At 44.0% G+C, this 25,541-nt stretch overlaps 1 protein-coding gene across 1 annotated transcript; it reads right to left on the bottom strand.

Annotated features, from left to right (window-relative positions):
* Positions 1-1,162: 1,162 nt before the first annotated feature.
* Positions 1,163-24,344, bottom strand: LOC309556400 (uncharacterized protein; the record flags this gene model as incomplete). Its single annotated transcript, XM_082258864.1, has 5 exons — positions 24,196-24,344; positions 13,404-15,539; positions 11,778-13,334; positions 4,595-4,668; positions 1,163-1,252 (listed from the first exon to the last, which is right to left on the bottom strand). Exons 1-5 carry the CDS (start codon positions 24,254-24,256, stop codon positions 1,163-1,165), a joined length of 3,918 nt encoding a protein of 1,305 aa, XP_082114990.1. The 5' UTR covers positions 24,257-24,344.
* Positions 24,345-25,541: the final 1,197 nt, after the last annotated feature.

Below are 25,541 nucleotides of genomic sequence, written 5' to 3' on the forward strand. Positions count from 1 at the left end.
CTAACACATTACCCAGTCCATACCAGTATAGATCCTAACACATTATCCAGTCCACACCAGTATAGATCCTAACACATTACCCAGTCCACACCAGTATAGATCCTAACACATTACCCAGTCCATATCAGTATAGATCCTAACACATTACCCAGTCCATACCAGTATAGATCCTAACACATTACCCAGTCCATACCAGTATAGATGCTAACACATCACCCAGTCCATACCAGTATAGATGCTAACACATTACCCAGTCCATACCAGTATAGTTATCCAGCATGAGATTTTTCCCTATTGAGATCTGATGTGTTTTGAAAGTGGTAATTTTGAGCAGTGTACATGTTTTATCCCTTTATAAACAATTATTAGATCAAAATTAAAAACAGGGAAACATTTTATGCTTCCTAGAGTGGTCCATTTTTGGCCAGGTCCTGTCTCATGGTTTAGTTCTCAGTAGGGACCTCTTAAGGCCGTAGAAAGAATTAGTAAGGACATAGACACGTCCTGGGTAAGTGCAGTTACTCTTCAGCTTCTAGGATACCCATAGCCCACCATGGAAATTAAAAAGAGCAACAATTCAGAGTTCTTTGGGCCTCCGCAGAGCTACCCAATAATGGTCCTGCACCTGCTTGGAGGCGAGGGGACCTCACCAACTGGCAAACATCTCAGTAGATGGAAGAATTCCTCTGCATTTTGGTTCCCCTTTATCTAAGATGGCAAATAAATATAGGAATAAGCAGGGCCGTCTTTATAATTGATTCGACTCTGGGCAAATATTTTCTTGGCCCTCCAAAATCCACATATTACCTATTTGCAGGCAGTGCGGGCTCAGGGGACAGCTGCATTGGGCCCCACAACAATGTCTGGGCCCAGGGCAGCTGCCCTTTTTGCCCTGTGGTAAAGACGGCCCTGGGAATAAGCTGTACAGAGAAGTTACATAGATATCCAAACATATGCATACGGAGTTGTGGATGTTATAAATAGTTATTTTCCATAATGTGATCCTGGTAAGCTTTTTCTCCAGTCTGGTGGTCAGGCAACACACACAGATCTCCGAATCTATGTTTTTAAAGAAGAAGACTAAAAACATCCTCCTTGTCTGCACTGCTTTCATGGCAGCAGCAGGTTTTGTGTCCAAAAAGTGATGGTGCTCTTGGCATATTCAAGTGCATGGATTTGGGTCGGTGCTGTTCCCTACTATCGATACACGAATACCTGTGACATCAAATTTAGGGCTTAGCAGGGCGCACACCTGTGGAAGAAAACAGAGATATGAGTGATGCTGGTGGCTCCCTGTTACATCAAAGTAATATATATGGAAGGTGAAAAGACACAACTACTAATCCCACTAAAAATAATACAAAACAGTTACATAGTCAGGTTTGTGAGGATACAGTCATAGAAGAGCTGTGTTGGGGGTACAGAGGTGTGTAAGGGTACGGAGGTGGAAGAGGTGTGTGGGGTACAATGGTGGAGGTGGTATGTGAAGGTACAGAGGTAAAGGAGGTGTGTTGGGGGTACAGAGGTGTGTGGGGGTACAGAGCTGGAGAAGGTATGTTGAGGTGTACAGAGACGTGTGTGAGGGTACATTGGTGGAGATGTGTTGGGGGTACAGAGGTGTGTGAGGGCACAGAGCTGGAGGAGGTGTGTTGAGGGGTACAGAGGTGTGTGAGGGTACAGAGTTGGAAGAGGTGTGTGGGGTACAGTGGTGGAGGTGGTATGCAAAGGTCCAGAGGTAAAGGAGGTGTGTTGGGGGTACAGTGGTGTGTGAGGGTACAGGGCTGGAGAAGGTGTGTTGAGGGGTAGTAGGGGTGTGAGAGTACAGTGGTGGAGATGTGTTGGGGGTACAGAGGTGTGTGAGGGTACAGAGCTGGAGGAGGTGTGTTGAGGGGTACAGAGATGTGTGAGGGTACAGAGGTGGAAGAGGTGTGTGAGGTACAGTGGTGGAGGTGGTATGCGAAGGCCCAGAGGTATAGGAGGTATGTTGGTTGTACAGAGCTGGAGAAGGTGTGTTGAGGGGTACATAGGTGTGTGAGGCTGCAGTGGTAGAGGAGGTGTGTTGAGGGGTACAGATGTGCATGAGGGTACAGAGCTAGATACGTTGTGTTGGGGGGAACACAGGTGTGTGATGGTACAGTGGTAGAGATGTGTTGGGGGTACAGAGATGTGTGAGGGTACAGTGGCGGAGGTGTGTTGAGGGGTACAGTGGTGTGTGAGGCTGCAGTGGAGGAGGATGTGTGTCGAGGAGTACAGAAGTATTTGAGGGTACAGAGCTGGATAAGGTGTGTTGAGGGGTACATAGGTGTGTGAGGGTACTGTAGTGGAGGTGTGTTGAGGAGTAGAGAAGTGTGTGAGGGTACAGAGCTGGAGAAGGTGTGTTAAGGGGTACACAGGTGTGTGAGGGTACCATGGTGGAGGTGTGTGAGGGTACAGAGGTAAGGGAGGTGTGTTGAGGGGTACACAGGTGTGTGAGGGTACCATGGTGGAGGTGTGTGAGGGTACAGAGGTAAGGGAGGTGTGTTGAGGGGTACACAGGTGTGTGAGGGTACCATGGTGGAGGTGTTTGAGGGCACAGAGCTGGAGAAGGTGTGTTGAGGGGTACACAGCTGTGTAAGGTACAGTGGTGGAAGTGGTGTGTGAAGGTACGGAGGTAGAGGAGGTGTGTTGGGGGTACAGAGGTATGTGAGGGTACAAAGCTGGAGAAGGTGTATTGAAGGGTACACAGGTGTGTAAGGTACAATGGTGGAGGTGTGTGAAGGTACAGAGGTAGATTAGGTGTGTTGGGGGTACAGAGGTATGTGAGGGTACAAAGCTGGAGAAGGTGTGTTGATGGGTACACAGGTGTGTGAAGTACAATGGCTGAGGTGTTGAATAAAAAAGAAAGGTTGGGACTTTGCGTAAGAGAAATGACAAAGCTGGCATGGAACAGTTTACACATTTATTGGTACACACAATCAGAACATGACTTATAAAATTGTTCAATAGTCAAGATATTGAGAGAGCTGATAAATAGTCCCCAAGTCCAAATACATAAAAATCAGCAAGGCAAGATTCCAAATAATAGTAGAGTCATAAAATATATTCACAGTAACACATATTGAAATTCCAAGTAGTAGTGGAGTATTTGGTGTATTCAAAACATTGTAACCTCAACGCGTTTCGTAGCCCATCGCCACTTCATCAGGAGTAGTAGATGTATGAAAAACTAAAAAAAAAAACATATAAGAAACAAAAATGGCACAATGATGATAAATAAGAACAGGGATGGAGACGCATGGCACTCCCACCGTGCACCTCATTTAAAGTCCCACCCCCCCCCCCCCCTTCTCACATGAATCAGGGATGGAGAGACATGACTTGGACTAACAGGGATTTATTTGCCTGATCTTCTCATGACCGCACATGATGGCTTACATCCCTTTAGCCTAATTTGTGGGGTCTGGCAGACCCCCCCCCCCTGGACCAGGTTGGGGGGGGCTATCTTTGCACCTCTCTTGTTGTACTACATTCAGACTTACATATATTATCATCATTATCTTTTTATACCACTTCATTTTTATCATACTGGGACACACTGGTTTGGTGCTTTGGCTATCCTGGGAGCTGCGATGTGCGCCGGCGCATGACGTCACTCTTGACGCCATCACGCCAATGGCTGGATTCCTCCCTCAGTGCATATTTGACAGCACACGAGACGGCCATGCCTGCTGGCGTGTACCGTTCCCGAGCTGTCTCCTCTATGCACAGGCGTGACGTTGGGCTCACTTTGCCCATTTCTTATTTATCATCATTGTGCCATTTTTTCTTATATGTTTTTTAGAGTTTTTCATACATCTACTCCTGATGAAGTGGCGATGGGCCACGAAACGCGTTGAGGTTACGATGTTTTAAATACACCAAATACTCCACTACTACTTGGAATTTGAGTACGTGTTACTGTGAATATATTTTTATGACTACTATTATTTGGAATCTTGCCTTGCTGATTTTTATGTATTTGGACTTGGGGACTATTTATCAGCTCTCTCAATATCTTGACTATTGAACAATTTTATAAGTCATGTTCTGATTGTGTGTACCAATAAATGTGTAAACTGTTCCATGCCAGCTTTGTCATTTCTCTCACGCAAAGTCCCAACCTTTCTTTTTTATCCATTGAACAGGGATGGAGACGCATGGCATTCCCACCGTGCGCCTCATTTAAAGTCCCACACCTCCCCCCCTTCTCACATGGCTGATGTGTTGTGTGATGGTAGAGAGGTTGAGGAGGTGTGTTGGGGGTACAGAGGTGTGTGAGGGTACAGAGCTGGAGAAGGTGTGTTGATGGGTACACAGGTGTGTGAGGTACAGTGGTGGAGTTGGTGTGTAAAGGTACAGAAGTAGAGGAGGTGTGTTGGGGTACAGAGGTGTGTGGTGGTTCAGAGTTAGAGGAGGTGTGTTGAGGAAGACAGCAGTGTGTGGGGGTACAGGGTTTTTGTAGGGGTACCCTGAGGCCTAAAATGTATTTTAAGAGTTCCTCAAGTCTAAAAATGTTGAGAAAGGCTGTATTAGATTATCATGGTCAATGCAAACAGTGCTCTCTGAGATGTACTACCTTCTGTAAAAGAGTTGTCATTGCAGAATCAGCAGTCGAAGAGCCCTTTAAACTCACTCTAAAGACGTACTTTCCTGCAAAGAAAAACATGGAGAAAATGTTTTACGTTATTATTATGGAGAAAAGATCAATCGTGGCAATCCATTATTAAATGGTAGGAGATAAAAGCACTTTGAACGGTTTATTTATATAGAGCAGTGGTCTCCAAACTGTGGCCCGGTGACCGGATTTGGCCCTTTGCTTGCCAGGTGGAGGTACTACTCCTTCAACTAATAAAAGTGATGGGACACCATCACTGACAGTACCAATGGGGCACCATTCCTCCCACTGATACCAACAAGGGGCACCATTCCTCCCACTGATACCAATGATGGGGCATTATTTCTCCCACTGACACCAATGATGGGGCACTATTCCTCCCACAGACACCAATGATGGAGCACCATTCCTCCCACTGACACCAATTATGGGGCATTATTTCTCCCACTGACACCAATGATGGAGCACCATTCCTCCCACTGATACCAATGATGGAGCACCATTCCTCCCACTGACACCAATGATGGGGCATTATTTCTCCCACTGACACCAATGATGGAGCACCATTTCTCTCACTGACACCAATGATGGTGCATTATTTCTCCTACTCACACCAATGATGGGGCACTATTCCTCCGCACTTTGAACGGTTTATTTATATAGAGCAGTGGTCTCCAAACTGTGGCCTGGTGACCGGATTTGGCCCTTTGCTTGACAGTTGGAGGTGCTACTCCTTCAACTAATACCAGTAATGGAACACCATCACTGACAGTACCAATGGGGCACCATTCCTCCCATTGATACCAACAAGGGGCACCATTCCTCCCACTGATACCAATGATGGAGCACTATTCCTCCCCAGACACCAATGATGGGCCACTATTCCTCCCACTGATGCCAACAATGGGGCACTATTCCCCGCACTGACACCAATGATGGGACACTATTCCTCCCACAGACACCAATGATGGGCCACTATTCCTCCCACTGACACCAATGATGGGCCACTATTCCTCCCACTGACGCCAACAATGGGGCACTATTCCTCCCACTGACAACAACAAGGGGACTGTTCCTCCCACTGACACCAGTGATGGGGCACTATTGTTTCCACTGACACCAACGCTGGGGTACTATTCCTCCCCATAATACAAAAGATGGGGAACTGTTTACTCTCACTGACACAGATCATTTTCTACTCCCGGTCATTTTCTACTACAGTCCGGCCCACCTAAAGTCTGAAGGACAGTAATTTGGCCCCCCTGTTTAGAAAGTCTGGAGACTCCTGGTCTAGGTGTGTAACGTTCATGCGTTTTTGTTAATGGATGGATTTTCAGCTGCAGAATTATCAAACTCAGTAGCCTTGTAGAGATACTGTTGAATAAACCTATCCAACTCTCAGGACTTCATCATGGTGTACAGCCTGATATGCAATATACATATACTCAATCAGATGTTTTAGTGGAGGGATAGAACATATGAGAATGTATAGATGAGAGACAGGTTGTATGGTGATTACTAGGAGTAATATTAGGAGAGTTGCAGGTGATGGTAAAGCAGATAGGTTCTGATGTCTAGTATAGTGCAGATGGTAAGAGGACACAGATGGAGTATACTTAGACAGAGTAACCTAGTGCAAGGATAGTTGAAGGTAGTCCCAAGAGCTAACAGTCTATGCAGATGGTATGGAATAGATAGATAGATAGTCCTGGTAATTGCAGTAGATGACAGTAGGAGATTGGTTAGTAAGGAATCCCCTGTGGGGTACTTATCACTTAGATAGGTTAGTAGTAACAATGTCCATAGATAGAGAGGTGATCCCGTAGCGAGATACCGATCATCGGCGAGGTTCCGGCGTCAGTTCAGCAAGGAAATGTCAGCAGCTCCGACTTCACAGGAGAAGGTGCGGTGAACATGTGGTTTGAACGAGCGATGAAAGAGAGAAAGCCGGCGATTGAAATAGCCGCTCATAGCAGCGCTCAGCAATGATGTCATCCGGTCTTAAAGGTATATGCGTCTCTTGTTACACAAGATGGGACGCAATTAGCAAAGGAGAAATATGGAACCTACAGAGGTACCAGAACATTACAGTACCCCCCCTTAAGGCCGGCTCCGGAAGGCCTCTAGAACTGGTTTTTCTGGATATTTCGAGTGGAAATTGCGAATCAGTCTAGGGGCATGTATATCGGAGGTATCCAGCCAGGTGTCATCTTGGGGCCCATAGTTCTTCCATCGTACAAGATACTGGAGTCTTCTTCTATTGAAACGGGAATCCAAAATTTCTTTTATCTCAAATTCTTCTCCACCTTCCACTTGTACAGGAGGTGGAGGTGAGATAGTAGGCCTTATTCCTTGGTTAGGAACATGGGGCTTCAGTAGAGACAAATGGAAGATAGGATGTATCTTGAGGTCTGCTGGTAATGTGAGTTGTACTGCAGCTTTTCCAATAAGCTTCTCTATTGGGAAAGGTCCCAGAAATAGAGGTCCAAGTTTTTTACTAGGGATTTTTAATCTCAGATTTTTTGTAGAAAGCCAAACAAGATCCCCAATGGCATATTGGGGAGAGGGTTTCCTACGGAGGTCGTAGTACCTCTTTTGTTGGCTATGAGCATGTGATATGGTATTGTTGAGTAATCCCAGAGAATCCTTTATCTGGGCAAGATAATCAGATGCCACTGGATTACTTGATGGCAAGATACGTGGTGGAAGGAGTGTGGGATGAAACCCGTAATTTAGGTAAAATGGACTTTGTTTAGTAGTGCTATGAGTCGCGTTGTTATAGGCGAATTCCGCCAGCGGGAGGAGATCTGCCCAATCGTCCTGTAGATACGAAGTATAGCAACGCAGATACTGTTCAATGCACTGGTTAACTCTCTCTGTCTGTCCGTTGGTCTGAGGGTGGTATGGAGAAGTAAGTTTACGCTCTATTCGTAGTATCTGACATAGAGCTTGCCAAAACTTTGAGATGAATTGTGAACCACGGTCAGACAGCAGTGTTTTTGGAATACCATGTAACTTAAAGACATGTTTCACAAGTAATTCCGCTGTTTGTTTGGATGAAGGTAGTCTTCGGATAGGAGTAAAATGTGCCATCTTGGTCAGATGGTCCACTGATACCAAGATGGTGTTGAATCCTTTGGAAGGTGGTAGTTCCACTATGAAGTCTAAGGATACCACTTCCCACGGAACCTGGGGTATCGGTAAACTACAAAGTAACCCCGATGGTTTCGTGTTGTCGATTTTAGACCTTGCACAGATATCACAAGATGAAACGAACTTTTTTACGGTTGTCTTCATGTCTGGCCACCAAAACTGCCTAGTAAGTAGATTTAAAGTTTTAGTCATACCCATATGTCCTGCCATAGGTACATCATGCGACAATTCCAAGATCTTGGTTCGCATAGTAGGGGGTATGTATAATTTATCGTTGTAATAGAGGAAGCCTTCTGCGTCAGTAGTTAGTTGTGGTGGAGGTGAGTCCAGTCCTATGCTGTGCAAAATCTCTTCCTTCAGGGAGCGAATGACACCGATAATACGTTCAAGTGGTATTATAGGAACTGAGGGAACCTCGGTAGAATCTTTCTCGGCTAGTCGTGAAAGTGCATCCGCTTTTTTATTTTTGTCTGCGGGCGTATAAGTCACTAAAAAATTAAACTTCAGAAAGAATAACGACCACCGAACCTGCCGGTGGGAAAGAGTTCTATTAGTCTGAAGGTATTGAAGGTTTTTGTGATCAGTATATATCAGGATTGGCAATTGAGTGCCCTCAAGTAGATGTCTCCAATTCTCTAATGCCAGTTTTATGACTAATAACTCCTTCTCTCCTACTGGGTAGTTCACCTCGGGGCTGCTTAATGACTTTGAGAAGAAAGCAACTGGGTGAAGAGGTGAGGTGTTTGTTGGTCGTTGTGAGAGAACTGCTCCTACTGCCATATTTGACGCATCTACCTCCAAGATGTATTGAAGGGATGGGTCTGGATGGCATAGTATGGGGGCAGTAGTGAAGCTTGATTTCAGCAGACAAAATGCTCCATCTGCTTCTTTTGACCAATTAAATGGTTTCTTCGTGCTTGTAAGTTGTGTGAGAGGTTTCACAATCGCAGAAAAGTTCTTAATGAATTTCCTATAGTAGTTAGAGAATCCTAGGAACCTTTGCAATGCTTTGCGAGTGGTTGGCACAGGCCAATCTAGAATGCAGGATATTTTGCTCATGTCCATTTTGATTCCATTTTTAGATATAATATATCCTAGGAATAGTACTTCCTCTTTATGAAACAAACACTTTTTTGATTTAACATATAAGTTATGTGCAAGTAGTCTTGACAACACAAGTCTCACATGTTTTATGTGCTCAGGTAAGGAATGAGAATAGATAAGTATATCGTCCAAATATACTACAACACAAACATCAAGCAAGTCTCTGAATATCTCATTTATAAACCGTTGGAAGGCTGCGGGAGCATTACATAGCCCAAATGGCATTACAAGGTACTCAAACAGTCCGTATCTGGTTCTGAATGCCGTCTTCCATTCATCCCCTTTACGGATTCGAATTAAATTGTATGCCCCTTTTAGGTCCAATTTTGAAAAGAGAGAAGCTCCACGCACCTGTTCGATAAGTTCAGGAATAAGAGGTAAAGGATAATGATCCTTTATTGTAATGGCATTTAATTGTCTGAAATCAATGATAGGCCTAAGGCTAGAGTCCTTATTGCGGACAAAGAAGAGTCCAGCAGCAGTGGAGGAAGTAGAAGGTCGGATGAATCCTTTTGCCAAGTTCTCATCCAGATACTCCTTAAGATGAGAGAGTTCATCCTGTGAGAGAGGATAAACATGTCCGAAGGGCAACTTGCTATTAGGGAGTAGATCGATACAACAATCATAGTCCCTATGAGGAGGTAGCATTTGAGCGTTTTTTTCAAGGAAAACCTCCGATAAGTCCTGATAACACTTGGGTATAATGTCATCCGGCACTACAGACAGGATCCTATCATATGTGGGGAGGTTACACGTCGTTTCACAATAGTGAGAAGAGAACGCTAGTGTTCTTGTTTTCCAATCGATGATTGGTTGATGTATGTGTAACCAGGGAAGTCCCAAAATGATTGGGAAATGTGGTGATGTTAACACATCAAAGGTGGTGGTCTCCACATGAGACTCGTCAGCAGTTACAAGGAGTGCCTGTGTCTGACTGGTGATAGGACCAGAGGATAGGGGGGTACCGTTAATAAAACTAACGGAGACAGGTTTGGGTTTTGAAACAATAGGTATTTTATTAAGGGAGACAAAACAAATGTCAATGTAGTTTCCACAAGATCCTGTGTCGATCATAGCCTTGGTGGTGATCCTAGTTTGGTCCCACTGCAATGTTAAATGAATAAAAAGATAAGGATTAGAAAAGGAAGTTGTGAGTCCGCCTAGCAAGACATTTGAACACTCACCCTCTTTTCTGCGGACAAGAGGACAGTCGCTTATCAAATGATTCGGGGATGCGCAGTACATGCAAAGATGTTCGGTCTTCCTTCTGGCACGTTCAGAAAGGGTCAGAGGTGGGCGTATCATTCCTACCTCCATAGGAGTAGGGTCAGCAGGCAACATCCGAGAAGGACTGGAAAATGGTGAGCCCATCTTCTCAGCCTTTCTTTCTCGTAGTCGTCTGTCAATATTGATACTGGTCTGTATCAGTCCCTCTAGAGTGCCAGGTAAATCCGCTCGGGCGAGCTCGTCTTTAACGGCCTCAGATAAGCCGAGTCTAAACTGCGTTCTCAAAGATGTGTCGATCCACCCTGAATCAGGGGACCATCTTTTAAAATTTGCCACGAAATCTTCAACGGGTCTCCTTCCTTGTTTCAAGGCCCGTAACTGGGTATCAGCGGTACTCTGCTTATTGGGGTCTTCATATAAACTAGCGAGTTGTGCTAGGAATAGAGGGTAAGAATTAAGGAGTGGATCATCCTTTTCAAAGAGAGCGTCTGCCCAGGCCCGGGGTTCACCCGTTAAATAGGAGATGATGGTACAAACTTTAATTTGGTCAGTGGTGTAGGTTAGAGGTTTTAACAAAAAAAGCAAACGACATGCGTTTTTAAATTCACTAAATTTGCTCCGATCACCAGAAAACACTACAGGAGGGTTTATCTTAGGCTCACGGGGCTGAGCAGCAGAAAGCTGTGTGAGACGGCCAACCTGCTGTCTCAAGGTCTGATTTTCGTTTTGTACCTCTGTAAGCACAAGGATCAATGCATCTACTTGTTGTTTTAATTGTAGTACATGAGTGGGTAATTCTGCTGAATCCATATTTTTTTTAAGGCTCGTTCAATCTGTAACGTTCATGCGTTTTTGTTAATGGATGGATTTTCAGCTGCAGAATTATCACACTCAGTAGCCTTGTAGAGATACTGTTTAATAAACCTATCCAACTCTCAGGACTTCATCACGGTGTACAGCCTGATATGCAATATACATATACTCAATCAGATGTTTTAGTGGAGGGATAGAACATATGAGAATGTATAGATGAGAGACAGGTTGTATGGTGATTACTAGGAGTAATATTAGGAGAGTTGCAGGTGATGGTAAAGCAGATAGGTTCTGATGTCTAGTATAGTGCAGATGGTAAGAGGACACAGATGGAGTATACTTAGACAGAGTAACCTAGTGCAAGGATAGTTGAAGGTAGTCCCAAGAGCTAACAGTCTATGCAGATGGTATGGAATAGATAGATAGATAGTCCTGGTAATTGCAGTAGATGACAGTAGGAGATTGGTTAGTAAGGAATCCCCTGTGGGGTACTTATCACTTAGATAGGTTAGTAGTAACAATGTCCATAGATAGAGAGGTGATCCCGTAGCGAGATACGGATCATCGGCGAGGTTCCGGCGTCAGTTCAGCAAAGGAAATATCAGCAGCTCCGACTTCACAGGAGAAGGTGCGGTGAACATGTGGTTTGAACGAGCGATGAGTGAGAGAAAGCCGGCGATTGAAATAGCCGCTCATAGCGGCGCTCGGCAATGATGTCATCCGGTCTTAAAGGTATATGCGTCTCTTGTTACACAAGATGGGACGCAATTAGCAAAGGAGAAATATGGAACAAGGGTACCAGAGGTACCAGAACATTACAAGGTGATACAACATTTACCTTACTCACCTGCTGTAGATTTACCTGCTGTGGTAGATGTAGAGTTCATATTGGATGCGGTGGTTTTCTGTAGGGTTTCTGTAGAAAAGGTGGTGGTTTCTGTAATGTTATACGGTTCATTTGAGGAAGTAGTGTACATAGGTTCTGTTGTGTATTTTGTATCAGTTGATAGTTCAGTTGTAGCTTTATTAGGGGTAAATATTGAGTTTTCAGAAGTAGGAATGGAATCAGTTTCAGTTGTTGAAAAACTTTCAAGAGGGGTATAAATGGTGTCAGAGTCCAATGTTGAAAACTTTGAAGGAAGTTCAGTTGTAATAGTAACATCTGAAGAGGTATCAGAACTTTCGGTTAGAATTAAAGTTGAATCACTTGTGCTAATTTCAGCTGAAAAACTCTTTGAAGGTTCAGCTGTAACTGTTATGGGTTCAACTGTAGATAAAAGCGTGGATTCATCAAATATTGTAGGTGTTTCAGTTGTGAATTCAGTGGTGCCTTCAGAACTTGTTTCAGCTGTGAATTCAGTAGGGCCTACAGAGGTTTCAGTTGTAAACTCAGTGGGACCTTTAGACGTTGTTTCAGTTGTGAATTCAGTAGATCCTTCAGAAGTTGGTCCAGTTGTGAATTCAGTAGGGCCTTCAGAAGTTGTTTCAGTTATGAATTCAGTAGAACGTTCAGAAGTTGATTCAGTTGTGAATTCAGTAGGGCCTTCAGAAGTTGTTTCAGTTGTGAATTCAGTAGAACGTTCAGAAGTTGGTCCAGTTGTGAATTCAGTAGGGCCTTCAGAAGTTGATTCAGTTGTGAATTCAGTAGAACGTTCAGAAGTTGATTCAGTTGTGAATTCAGTAGGGCCTTCAGAAGTTGTTTCAGTTGTGAATTCAGTAGAACGTTCAGAAGTTGGTCCAGTTGTGAATTCAGTAGGGCCTTCAGAAGTTGTTTCAGTTGTGAATTCAGTAGGACCTTCAGAAGTTGTTTCAGTTGTGAAATCAGTAGGGCCTTCGGAAGTTGTTTCAGTTGTGAAATCAGTAGATCCTTCAGAACTTGTTTCAGTTGTGAAATCAGTAGAGCCTTCAGAAGTTGTTTCAGTTGTGAATTCAGTAGGGCCTTCAGAATTTGTTTCAGTTGTGAATTCAGTAGAGCCTTCGGAAGTTGTTACAGTTGTGAAATCAGAGGGGCCTTCAGAACTTGTTTCAGTTGTGAACTCAGTAGGGCCTTCGGAAGTTGTTACAGTTGTGAATTTAGTGGGACCTTCGGAAGTTGTTACAGTTGTGAATTCAGTAGGGCCTCCTGAATTAGTTTCAGTTGTGCATTCAGTGGGACCTTCAGAAGTTGTTTCAGTTGTGAATTCAGTAGGGCCTTCAGAAGTTGTTTCAGTTGTGAATTCAGAAGGGCCTTTAGAAGTGGATTCAGTTGTAATTTCAGTAGATCCTTCAGAAGTAGTTTCAGTTGTGAATTCAGTAGGGCCTTCAGAAGTTTCAGTTGTGAATTCAGTAGGGCCTTCGGAAGTTGTTTCAGTTGTGAATTCAATAGAGCCTTCAGAAGTTGTTTCAGTTGTGAATTCAGGAGGGCCTTTAGAAGTTTCAGTTGTGAATTCAGTAGGGCCTTCTGACTTAGTTTCAGTTGTGAATTCAGTGGGACCTTCAGAAGTTGATTCAGTTGTAAATTCAGTAGGACCTTCAGAAGTTGGTCCAGTTGTGAATCCAGTGGGACCTTCAGAAGTTGTTTCTGTTGGGAATCCAGTCGGACCTTCAGAAGTTGTTTTGGTTGGGAATTCAGTGGGGCCTTTAGAAGTTGTTTCATCTGCATCAGTAAGGGGTTCAGTTGTGTAAGATGTAGAATCTGTAATGGGATTTTCTGTATCAGAAATGGCTTCAGCTGTTGTTTCAAGTTCTTCTGTAAACCATCCAATTGTGGAAATTGTACTGGAGTTTGTAGAGGCATCAATAGTCTCAGAAACAGAAAATGGCTCCCTTTCTGTAGAGGTTTCCTCCATATGAAAAGTAAAATTAGCAGTTACGGGTTCAGCAGTTGAGCCCATTGTGTTGATGTTAGCTTTGGCTTTTGAATTGCTGGTTGGTATTAAACTTTCGGAGGTCAATTCAATGGTGCTAAAGCTAAATTCCTCAATATATTTGGTAGAACTTGTTGCAGGTTCTGAGACAATTATACTGGTAGTACTGGTGTCAGATTCAAAGTCTCTTTTACTAGTGGATCTGGTGTTAATGGTAGATTCAGTTATACTGGTGGTACTGATGTCAGTTGTAGAGCCACTTAACCTGGTTGTAGTAGTGGCAGCTGTGGAGACAGTTGTACCGGTGTCATTTATAGAGTCATTTAAACCAGTGATAGCAGTAGCAGCTTTGGAGACAGTTGTACTGGTGTCCGTTGTAGAGTCAATTAAACTGTTGGTAGTAGTGGCAGCTGTAGAGGCAGTTGTACTGGTGGTACTGGTGGCCATTGTAGAGTCATTTAAACTGGTGGTTGTAGTGGCAGCTGTGAAGACACCTGTACTGGTGGTACTAGTGTCAGTTGTAGAGTCATTTAAACCAGTGATAGCAGTAGCAGCTTTGGAGACAGTTGTACTGGTGGTACTGGTGGCCATTGTAGAGTCATTTAAACTGGTAGTAGTAGTGGCAGCTGTGAAGTCAGCTGTACTGGTAGTACTGGTGTCAGTTGTAGAGTCATTTAAACCAGCGATAGCAGTAGCAGCTTTATAGCCAGTTGTACTGGTGGTACTGGTGTCCATTGTAAAATTAATTAAACTGTTGGTAGTAGTGGCAGCTGTGGAGGCAGTTTTACTGGTGGTACTGCTGGCCATTGTAGAGTCATTTAAACTGGTGGTTGTAGTGGCAGCTGTGGGGACAGTTGTACTGGTGGTACTAGTGTCAGTTGTAGAGTCATTTAAACCAGTGATAGCAGTAGAAGCTTTGGAGACAATTGTACTGGTGGTACTGGTGGCCATTGTAGAGTCATTTAAACTGGTAGTAGTAGTGGCAGCTGTGAAGTCAGCTGTACTGGTAGTACTGGTGTCATTTGTAGAGTCATTTAAACCAGTGATAGCAGTAGCAGCTTTGGAGACAGTTGTACTGGTGGTACTGGTGTCCGTTGTAGAGTCAATTAAACTGTTGGTAGTAGTGGCAGCTGTGGAGGCAGTTGTACTGGTGGTACTGGTGGCCATTGTAGAGTCATTTAAACTGGTAGTAGTAGTGGCAGCTGTGAAGTCAGCTGTACTGGTGGTACTGGTGTCAGTTCTAGAGTCATTTAAACCAGCGATAGCAGTAGCAGCTTTAGAGCCAGTTGAACTGGAGGTACTGGTGGCTATTGTAGAGTCATTTAAACCAGTGATTGTAGTGGCAGCTGTGAAGACAGTTGTACTGGTGGTACTGGTGTCAGTTGTAGAGTCCTTTAAACTGGTGGTAGTAGTGGCAGCTGTGGGGACAGTTGTACTGATGGTACTGGTGTCAGTTGTAGAGTCATTTAAACTGGTCATAGTAGTATCCGCTTTGGAAACAGTTATACTGGTGGTACTAGCGTCCGTTGTAAAGTAAGTTAAACCGGTGATCGTAGCACCAACTTTGGAGACATCTGTACTGGTGTCTGTTGTAGAGTCATTCAAACCGATGATAGTAGTGGCGGCTGTGGAGACAGTTACACTGGTGGTAGTTATTTTGGATAAAGTAATGTTGTTGGTTTCCATAAGGATGCTCGGAATGGTCGTTGTTAAATTGGAGGATGGCTCAGGCAATAGAATATACGAGAACACCGGGTCAACACCTGCAACAGATGACCCAAAGGATGGTCAGCCACCTAATATAACGAGTGCATCATATACTGTATTGTACACAACAGGCCGGTGGATAATCATAGGTGTGGGATCTTGGTCAACATTCTGTTGAACATAGGCTGTCTATCAAGCTCAGATGCTCTCAACCAATGGTGCGCTCACCTAGCTAATTGTGCACAGTATCATTTTTTCATATTAAAATTTTAAAGTGTTCACAAATAGTAAATGACTTTAAAAGAGAAGTATGGGATTTGTGTTTTATTTTTTTTTTAGAATCATACTTACCTGGGTGGATGCTGCCTCTGTCCCCGCTGGTTCTACACTGAGAATCGAGTGATCAAACACCGCTAATTGCTTGGTTCCCAGAGATCCCTGAGCAGAGAGCCGGTGACTTTCAGTCACCGGCTCTCTGCTCTGCCCCCTTCCAGTACTCACTGGAGAGCTGGGCTGTGGAGGGGGCAGGAGCGGCCGACTCAGCCTCTTGGCGGTTCGCTGAGAGGCTAAACAAGGTGCCGGTCCAGGCATATGGGCAGATACATATGGCAGTGATCTTTCACAAAACTGGACCGATCGGCTTTCAGGTGATAAAAAACGATGCGGCTAAGCACAAGCAGCGGGAGAGGACGTCTCCCCCCTCCTGCCGCCTTCTGCTGCTCTGCCCAGCTCTCCTATCCTACCGTGACACCCGAGCAACCAGCTGAGTCATTTGCTGGCTGGCCGGAGACCCAAACAAAGCCGGAATCGGCTTCGATCGGGTCTCCAATGTAGAAACCCAGAAGCGATGTCATCCACTTCCGGTTTACTTGGCAGCCAATGGCACTGATTTAAAAAAAGCCAAAGTATTCAAGAATGCAGATTTTGGCTTTTTGAATACTTTAAAGTGCAAAGGAGGGATTTGGGGTCTTTTAGACCCCAGATCACTCCATAAAGAGTACCTGTCACTGCCTATTACTGTCACAAGGGATGTTTACGAGTACCTATCTGCAGCCCATCAGAGTACCTGAGTACCTATCTGCAGCCCATCAGAGTACCTGAGTACCTATCTGCAGCCCATCTGAGAACCCATCTGCAGCCCGTGCCTCATAGATTATATGATAGGGTGCTTGCTTTCCATAATGGGGTCATTTTGTGGGCATTTCCATTGTCCTGGTGCTCCAGGGCCTCCAAAAATGTGATAGGTTGTAATGAAATTATATGTGTAATTTATGCTCCTAGAACACCTGAAGGTACTACTTGAATGTTGGGCCTCTGTATGTGGCCAGGCTGTGTAAAAGTCTCGCACATGTGGTATCGCCATACTCAGGAGGAGTAGCAGAATGTATGCACTTTGGAAAAATGGAAGAATGGTCAAACATTCCCATAGACACACTCCTAAACCTTGTGGACAGCCTTCCCAGAAGAGTTGAAGCTGTTATAGCTGCAAAGGGTGGGCCAACTGAATATTAAACCCTACGGACTAAGACTGGGATGCCATTAAAGTTCATGTGTGTGTAAAGGGAGGCGTCCCAATACTTTTGGTAATATCGTGTAAATCCTGTGATGAGGGAGCATGGGGGCCAATTCATGCTGTCTGTGTCTATGGAAGCAGGGGGTGTGGCTTAGTATCAACCCCACAGGTGTGCCGCAGTAGGAAGCGGCTTTCTATGGTACCCTGCTGAGAAGAGGAGGAGCCAGGATCACCAGCAGGGGACCCAATAGGAGGAGGTTCAGGGCCACTCTGTGTGCTGGGAATTGAACAAAGCAGGTAAGTATAAACCTGTTTGTTATTTTTTTTTTTTTAAAAATTGCATTTGCTGTACAATCATTTTAACCCCCAACTATAACCCTTGGGCTATAGAACCCTTTTAAAAGGCTAGGAAATACATTTTATTTATCTTTTTTTTTTTTTTTTTCAAAATTGTCGATATTTTTATTTATAAAATAAAAAAAAAATAAAAAAAATCGCAGAGGTGATCAAATACCACCAAAAGAAAGCTCTATTTGTGGGGAAAAAAAGGTCATCAATTTTATTTGGGTACAGCGTCGCACGACCGCGCAATTGTCAGTTAAAGTAACACAGTGCCAAATCGCAAAAAAGGGCCTGGTCATGGAGGGGGGTAAATCTTCCGGAGCTGAAGTGGTTAATTTATTTTTTTAAATCAAGTTTTTCCAACATTACACAACCGCACAATTGTAAGTTAACCACTTGCTGACCAGCCACCGCAGTTATATGGCGGCAGGTTCCCGTGAATCGCCGTACCTTTACAGCGGTCCACTCGCCAGTGGGGAAGCCTATCCACGGGGCCGGCGGCCGTGATCGCTCCCCATGAAGAGAGAACGGCGGTCTGCTGTTGTAAACACAGCAGACCGTTGTTCTCTCAGCTATCAACGCAGAGCTCCTCCTATTTAGGAACACAGGTCTCTGTATTGATTTAAGAAGCCCATCCCCCCAGTTAGAAAACACCTCCTAGGCTCACACTTAACCCTTTGATCGCCCTTGGGTTAACCCCTTCCCTGCCAGTGTCATTAGTACAGTGACAGTGCATATTTCTAGCACTGATTACTGTAGTAATGTCACTGGTAACCCCAAAAGTGTCAAAAATGTCAGTTAGGGGTCCGATCTGTCCGCCGCAATGTCGCAGTCCCGCTAAAAATCGCAGATCGCCGCCATTACTAGAAAAAAAATTAAAAAAAAAAATTACATAAATCTTTCCCGTAGTTTGTAGACGCAATAACTTTTGCGCAAACCAATCAAAATACGATTTTTTTTTTTTGCCAAAAATATGAAGCAGAAAACAAATTGGCCTAAAATGTAAAAAAATGTAGATTTTTTAATTTTTCTTTTTTTTATTGGGAATGTGAAAAATATATATTATTTTTTTTTTCAGAATTGTCGCTGTTTTCTAAATATAGCACAAAAAAAAAAAAAAAATCGCACAGGTGATCAAATACCACCAAACGAAAGCTCTGTTTGTGGGGGAAAAAAGGATGTCAATTTTATTTCGGTACAGCGTCGCACGACTGCACAATTGTCCGTTAAAGTAATGCAGTGCCGAATCGCAAAAAATGGCCTAGTCATTAAGGGGGTAAAACCTTCCGGAGCTGAAGTGGTTAAAGGGCTAGGAAATACATTTTATTTATCTTTTTTTTTTTTTCAAAATTATCACTATTATTTTATTTATAGCGCAAAAAAAAAATAAAAATTGCAGAGGGGATCAAATACCACCAAAAAAAAGCTCTATTTGTGGGAAAAAAGAACATCAATTTTTTTGGGTGCAGCGTCGCAAAACCGCGCAATTAGGCGGTAAAGTAAGGTAGCGCCGAATCGCAAAAAAATGCCCTGGTCATTAAGGGGGTAAAACCTTCCGGGGTTGAAGTGGTTAAAGGGCTAGGAAATACATTTTATTTAGCTTTTTTTTTTTTTTTTTTTCCAAAATTGTCGCTCTTTTTATTTATAGCGCAAAAAATAAAAACCACAGAGGTGATCAAATACCACCAAAAGAAAGCTCTATTTGTGGGAAAAAAAGGACATCAATTTTATTTGGGTACAGCATCGCATGACCACGCAATAGTCCGTTAAAATAATGCAGTGCTGTATCGCAAAAAACGGCCTGGTCATAGACGGATGGGGGGGGGGGGGGGGCTAAATCTTCCTGAGCTGAAGTGGTTAATTTTTTTTTTTTTTTAAATCAAGTTTTTTCAACATTTCGCTATGCAAGAAAAAAACAATCATATGCGCCCCGTTCCATTCACAAAGCATGGTTGGTAATATACATTAAGTAACGATGCAATGTGTCACTACAACTCAGAATCCTTCATGGACTATATAACCACTTGCTGACCGCATACCATAGCCGACCAATGGATGACTACCGCCACCTGCTGGTCAGGGAGGAGGAAGACAAGACAGAGTTCTGCCTATGTGAACAATGCAGAGCTCCGTCCTGTCAGCGGGAGATGGGATGGATTTTTGTTTCCCTACAAAGCACTTCCCTTAGTAAAAGCAGCACACAGTACACATAAACACTGGCTAGGCACACATTTAACCCTTTGATAACCCTAGATGTTTAACCCCTTCCCAGCCAGTGTTATTAGTACAGTGACAGTGAATATTTTTAGCACTGATCGCTGTATCAGCGCCACTGGTTCCCACAAAGTGTCAGATTGCCCGCCGCAATATCGCAGTCCCGATATGAGTCGTTACCACCGCCATTATTGATATAAAAAAAAATAAAGACAAATTCCAGTATATCCCATAGTTTGTAGACACAATAACTTTTGCGAAAACCAACCATTATAAGCTTTTTGGGATTTTGTTTACCAAAAATATGTAGCAGAATACAAATTGGCCTAAAATTTATGAAGAAATTCGATTTTTTTTATTTTTTCGATTGGATGTTTTAGAGCAGAAAGTAAAAATATTGTTTTTTGATTTTGTTTTTAAATTGTCGCTCTTTTTTTTGTTTATAGCATAAAAACCTCAGAGGTGATTCAGGAGCAAACATTTGAGCATTTGGCACCCGGGGCAGGTCCTGTATCTGGCACTTCCCCCAGGCGGGCAGGCGACGCACCACACATCGACGTGTCATCAAGTGACGTCGCGTGTAGCTCTGCGCACTGCGGCCTAAATACCTGAAAGAATCCTCCACCCTCTGCACCTCCCCCCCGGTGGCCAGGCTCCCCCCTCCTCTTCCTCCTTTGCAAAAACGGCGCAGACTGAGGCACCAGACAGAAATACATGTAACTGCCAGTGGCGTCACTAGGATTGGTGTCACCTGGTGCATGGTGTCACTCCCCCCCCCAAAAAATGATTTTCCTGTTTTCTAAAAGTGCGCCGAAGATGCTGCATGCGGGACTTTTGGTGCACTTTCAGAAAATGCAGAAAAAAATGCGCAATCTAATAGAAATCTATAGGACTGCAGCTATAACTGCGGGTAAAATGTAGGAAGACCCCCATACCTCTAGACCCCTTTATGATACACAGCCCCCGTACCTCTGGACCCCTTTACGATACACAGCCCCCGTACCTCTGGACCCCTTTACATTACACAGCCCCCGTACCTCTGCACCCCTTTACATTACACAGCCCCCCCCACACCTCTGGACCCCTTTACATTACACAGCTCCCCCCCACACACCTTTGGACCCCTTTACATTACACAGCCCCCATACCTCTGGACCCCTTTACAATAGACAGCCCCGTACCTCTGGACCCCTTTACATTACACAGCCCCCGTACCTCTGGACCCTTTTACATTACACAGCCCCCATACCTCTGGACCCCTTTACATTACACAGCCCCCGTACCTCTGGACCCCTTTACATTACACAGCCCCGTACCTCTGGACTCCTTTATATTACACAGCCCCCCGCCCCACACCTCTGGACCCCTTTACATTACACAGCCCCCCCCCACACCTCTAGACCCCTTTATATTTCACAGTTTCCCCCTCACACCTCTGGACCCCTTGTCACCCTGGTGCTCCCTGGCACCCCCCATGTGTGGCATAAAGTAATGCAGTGCCATATAGCAAGAAATACCCTAGTCATGAAGAGGGGGGTAAATCTTCTGGAGGTCAAGTGGTTACATGGAAACATAATGCAAGGACCAGAAACCTAAAATCCCAGAAATCTATGGACAGGTATTCAGACACCCCAACCTGCAAAAAAATAATTTTGGGAAGGTGGCACTCTGCTGGTGGATACTGCTGGCTGGTACTGGTGGTGGGAAATGTTGGCTGGTACTGATGGTGGGTGCTGCTGGCAGGTACTGCTGTGGGTACTGCTGGCTGGTACTGCTGTGGGTACTGCAGGTTGGTACTGATGGTGGGTGCTGCTGGCAGGTACTGCTGTGGGTACTGCTGGTGGGAAATGCTGGCTTGAGACACATGACATCAAAGGAGCGAGAGTGAGGAGCAGCTGACAGCCGGGATATCGCGCGGCACTTGCGGATGTCAGAGAGCCGTAGGCTGCATGCGGGAGACTCCCGCACTTTGCAGCAGACTTGAGATTTCTGGGTATTTCCCCTAAAATGTGTATTATACCAGCATATCGGTCACAATAAACTTAATGTAACTTCTAATAAGACAGAACAGACAGTACAGGGGTAGGTAAGCCTAAGGTGGGTGAAGACAACTATGGGGACAATATTATTATTATTTTTTTTTTTAACAACCTCTATGTTGATAAGTCAGTTTTATATTCCTTTCCAGGATGGTATTTAGTGCATTTCTCCATTGCATAAATGATGGGGGGAGTGGGTGACTGCTATTTCTGTACAATTATACTGTAAGCAAGAAAAAGTAGTCACACAAGCAACAATGTAGCAAGATCTTCCGGGATAAAACTTAAAAGTGATATCTTAGGATCAAAATTTTCTTTCTTTTTTCATTTTTTTAACAAAAAAATTAAAAACCCAGCAGTTATTAAATACCACCAAAAGAAACCTCTGTTTGTTTTAAAAAATATGATAAAAATTTCATATGAGTACATTGTTGTATGACCACGTAATTGTCATTCAAAGTGTGACAGCGCTGAAAGCTGAAAATTGGCCTGGGCAGAAAGGGGGGGGGGGGCTCAAATTACGATAAAAGCCTTTGGTATAAAGTTTGGGTGGAAGACATCGCTGGACTGGTGCCACTGGAGGCTGCTTAGCTACTTCCTATGTGGCGGGTATGGAGGGAATGGCTTCCAATGGGTTGTATCCTAATTGTAGGTGGTGGGCGATAGACTCGGATAGGGTCCAGGGCTGCTACCTTCCTGATAACGACAATAAGGAACAATGGGGTGATTGGAGAGGAGCGCCCCCCGGTGTCCAGATTTTTATAGCCCTTTATTAAAGGTAAAAGTATACAAGTGGAACCAACGCATTTGTGGGGAATTGCCTCCCCCTTCTTCAGGGCTGCCACTGCTCAACAACACGCCGGCATGCTGCAGAGCCACTGATTGAGTATATTTAACCCTCTCAGAGCTGAACTATTCTCCAAGAATTACAGCCCTGAGGAAGGAGGAGGCAATTCCTCCGAAACACGTTTGATCCACCTGTATACTTCATACTTGTATCTTCAATAAAGGGCTATAAAAATCAGTAAGTGAGACATTTTTCTGGACAGGGGGCGCTCCTCTCCAATCACCTTTCATCTAATAAATATTTAAAAAGCGCTATAGGGATGGGAGAACGGTTCGGTCTGACGATGAGTTTGGGCCGAACATTTGCCTGTTCGGCCATTCGCCAAACACCCAAATTTGCAGGGTGTTCACCTCGACGAACACCCTGCAATGTACTGAGCACTTCACAGTACATTCTGTGCCCTGATTGGGCAAAGCTTTGCCCAATCAGGGCGCAGTGTAAGCTGGTTGTTAAGGAGCGGGGCCAGAAAGCCGGCTGCGGTGTCCTTAACAACCAATGAGTCATCAGCTGTCAATGGATTTCCCCGCTGACAGCTAAATAATAATGTCAGTTAAAAAATAAAGAAAAAGTCATGCCCCCACACCCAGTCCATACCAGGCCCTTATCCGGACATGAAGCTCACCCCCCCCAAGGGGAGTTGGTGCTTTGGGGCAGGGGGAGTTCTGTCCCCCCCCCCCCCCACCCATGGGCCTTATACCCACAACCATGTCTGGTGGTTGCGGGGGTCTGTGGGCAGGGGGCTTATCAGAATCTGGAAGCCCCCAGATCCCAGCCCATCCCCCCTATGCGAATGAGTATCCGTACATAGCACCCATACCCAATCACCAAAAAAGAGTCAAAAATGCGCTTCTGAAAAAATGGTCAAACATTCCCATAGACACACTCCTAAACCTTGTGGACAGCCTTCCCAGAAGAGTTGAAGCTGTTATAGCTGCAAAGGGTGGGCCAACTCAATATTGAACCCTACGGACTAAGACTGGGATGCCATTAAAGTTCATGTGCGTGTAAAGGCAGGATGTCCCAATACTTTTGACAATATAGTGCATTTATTGATAGCTCCTCTCCAATCACCTAAATAAAACCTTTTGGTTACATAAATTATTCCACCTCCATGCTTGGTGTTCTTAGAGTCATATACGCATTTTTCTTCCTCCAAACACATCAAGTTGAGTTAATGCCAAAAAACTAAATTTTGGTCTCATCTGACCACAAAACCTTCTCCCAATCCTTCTCTGAGTCATTTAGATGTTTATTGGCATGACTGTACATGTGACTTCTTGAGGAGGGGGACTCGCCCTATCTGGTCACCTTACTATAGACCCCTTCCCTCAACAGTAGAGCCCTTCCAGCAACAATTGACCTCCCAGCAACATTAACTCAACCAGCAACAATAGATTCCTCACCAGCAACAATAGATTCCTCACCAGCAACAATAGATCTCCCCAGCAAGAACAGACTGCCATAGAAAAGTAGATGCCCTCCAGCAACTTCATCATTACAAAATGAGGAAATGTGAATGGAGGTTGTCAGTCCCTATAACAGTAGTAGCCTATGGGATGTCTAGTCAAAAGAAGTCTTGGAGATATTTCATCGTTTCCACCATTGAGCTAAAGATAAACCTTTTCACAATTCATATATCTTGGCTTTCTACTTCTACGTAATTGTTGCAGTTTTCAAACACAATAAATATACAAATGATAAAAAAAAAAAACATCAGTAGCTTTTATTTTTCCTTCAGTATTGTTCAATCAACTTACCAGAAGTGGTCATGAAGATGAAGATCATCCAGTGGAGGATGCAGCCCATACGGCAGTCCATAGTCTGGAGGTCTCCGGTATTAAGGACCCAATCCACACTTTTTGTCCTCTCTTCTTGTCTAGGGTACACAGAACAAAACACCGGATTTCCAGACTGCTATGGGTACATCTGGAGGTTGTCTCTGAAATTCTGTTACGGTGCCAGGTCTGCATATACCAGAGAAGTAAACATTAACCGTCTGCTGGAGGGAAGTGGGGTACGTCACCAATGGTGTAATAGCCAACTTCTACATTGGAGCTCGCTAATCTATGCAAATAGAGACTTGTTCATTGTGTTGACTATTACAGAAAAAGTTATAGAACTTCCTTGTTGGCTTTGATGCTTGAGTTTTTAAAACACTGAACTATTTATTCAGCTTTGGCAAGAAACCTGGAAGGATTATCTGATGAGCGTGCAACAAGGGTGGATTTTATCTAGGGCAGGTGTAAATTTTCCGTTCTGTTACATAGTTACATAGTTTGTGAGGTCGAAAAAATACATCAATCCATCCATTTCAACCTATGATGTGTGTGTGTGTGTGTTTGCTGTTAACCGTACATTGAATACCCCTGTATGTTGTACATTGTATACCCCTGTATGTTGTACATTGTATACCCCTGTATGTTGTACATTGTATACCCCTGTATGTTGTACATTGTATACTCCTGTATGCTGTACATTGTATACCCCTGTATGTTGTACATTGTATACCCCTGTATGTTGTACATTGTATACCCCTGTATGTTGTACACTGTATACCCCTGTATGTTGTACACTGTATACCCCTGTATGTTGTACATTGTATACCCCTGTATGTTGTACACTGTATACCCCTGTATGTTGTACATTGTATACCCCTGTATGCTGTACATTGTATACTCCTGTATGCTGTACATTGTATACCCCTGTATGCTGTACACTGTATACCCCTGTATGTTGTACATTGTATACCCCTGTATGTTGTACACTGTATACCCCTGTATGTTGTACATTGTATACCTCTGTATGTTGTACATTATATACCCCTGTATGTTGTACATTGTATACCCCTGTATGTTGTACATTGTATACCCCTGTATGTTGTACATTATATACCCCTGTATGTTGTACATTGTATACCCTTGTATGTTGTACATTGTATACCCCTGTATGTTGTACATTATATACCCCTGTATGTTGTACACTGTATACCCCTGTATGTTGTACACTGTATACCCCTGTATGTTGTACATTGTATACCCCTGAATGTTGTACATTGTATACCACTGTATGTTGTACATTGTATATCCCTGTATGTTGTACACTG

The sequence above is a fragment of the Pelophylax lessonae genome (genome assembly GCF_965119305.1).
Source record: "Pelophylax lessonae genome assembly, chromosome: 5".
In the NCBI taxonomy this organism is placed as follows: domain Eukaryota; kingdom Metazoa; phylum Chordata; class Amphibia; order Anura; family Ranidae; genus Pelophylax; species Pelophylax lessonae.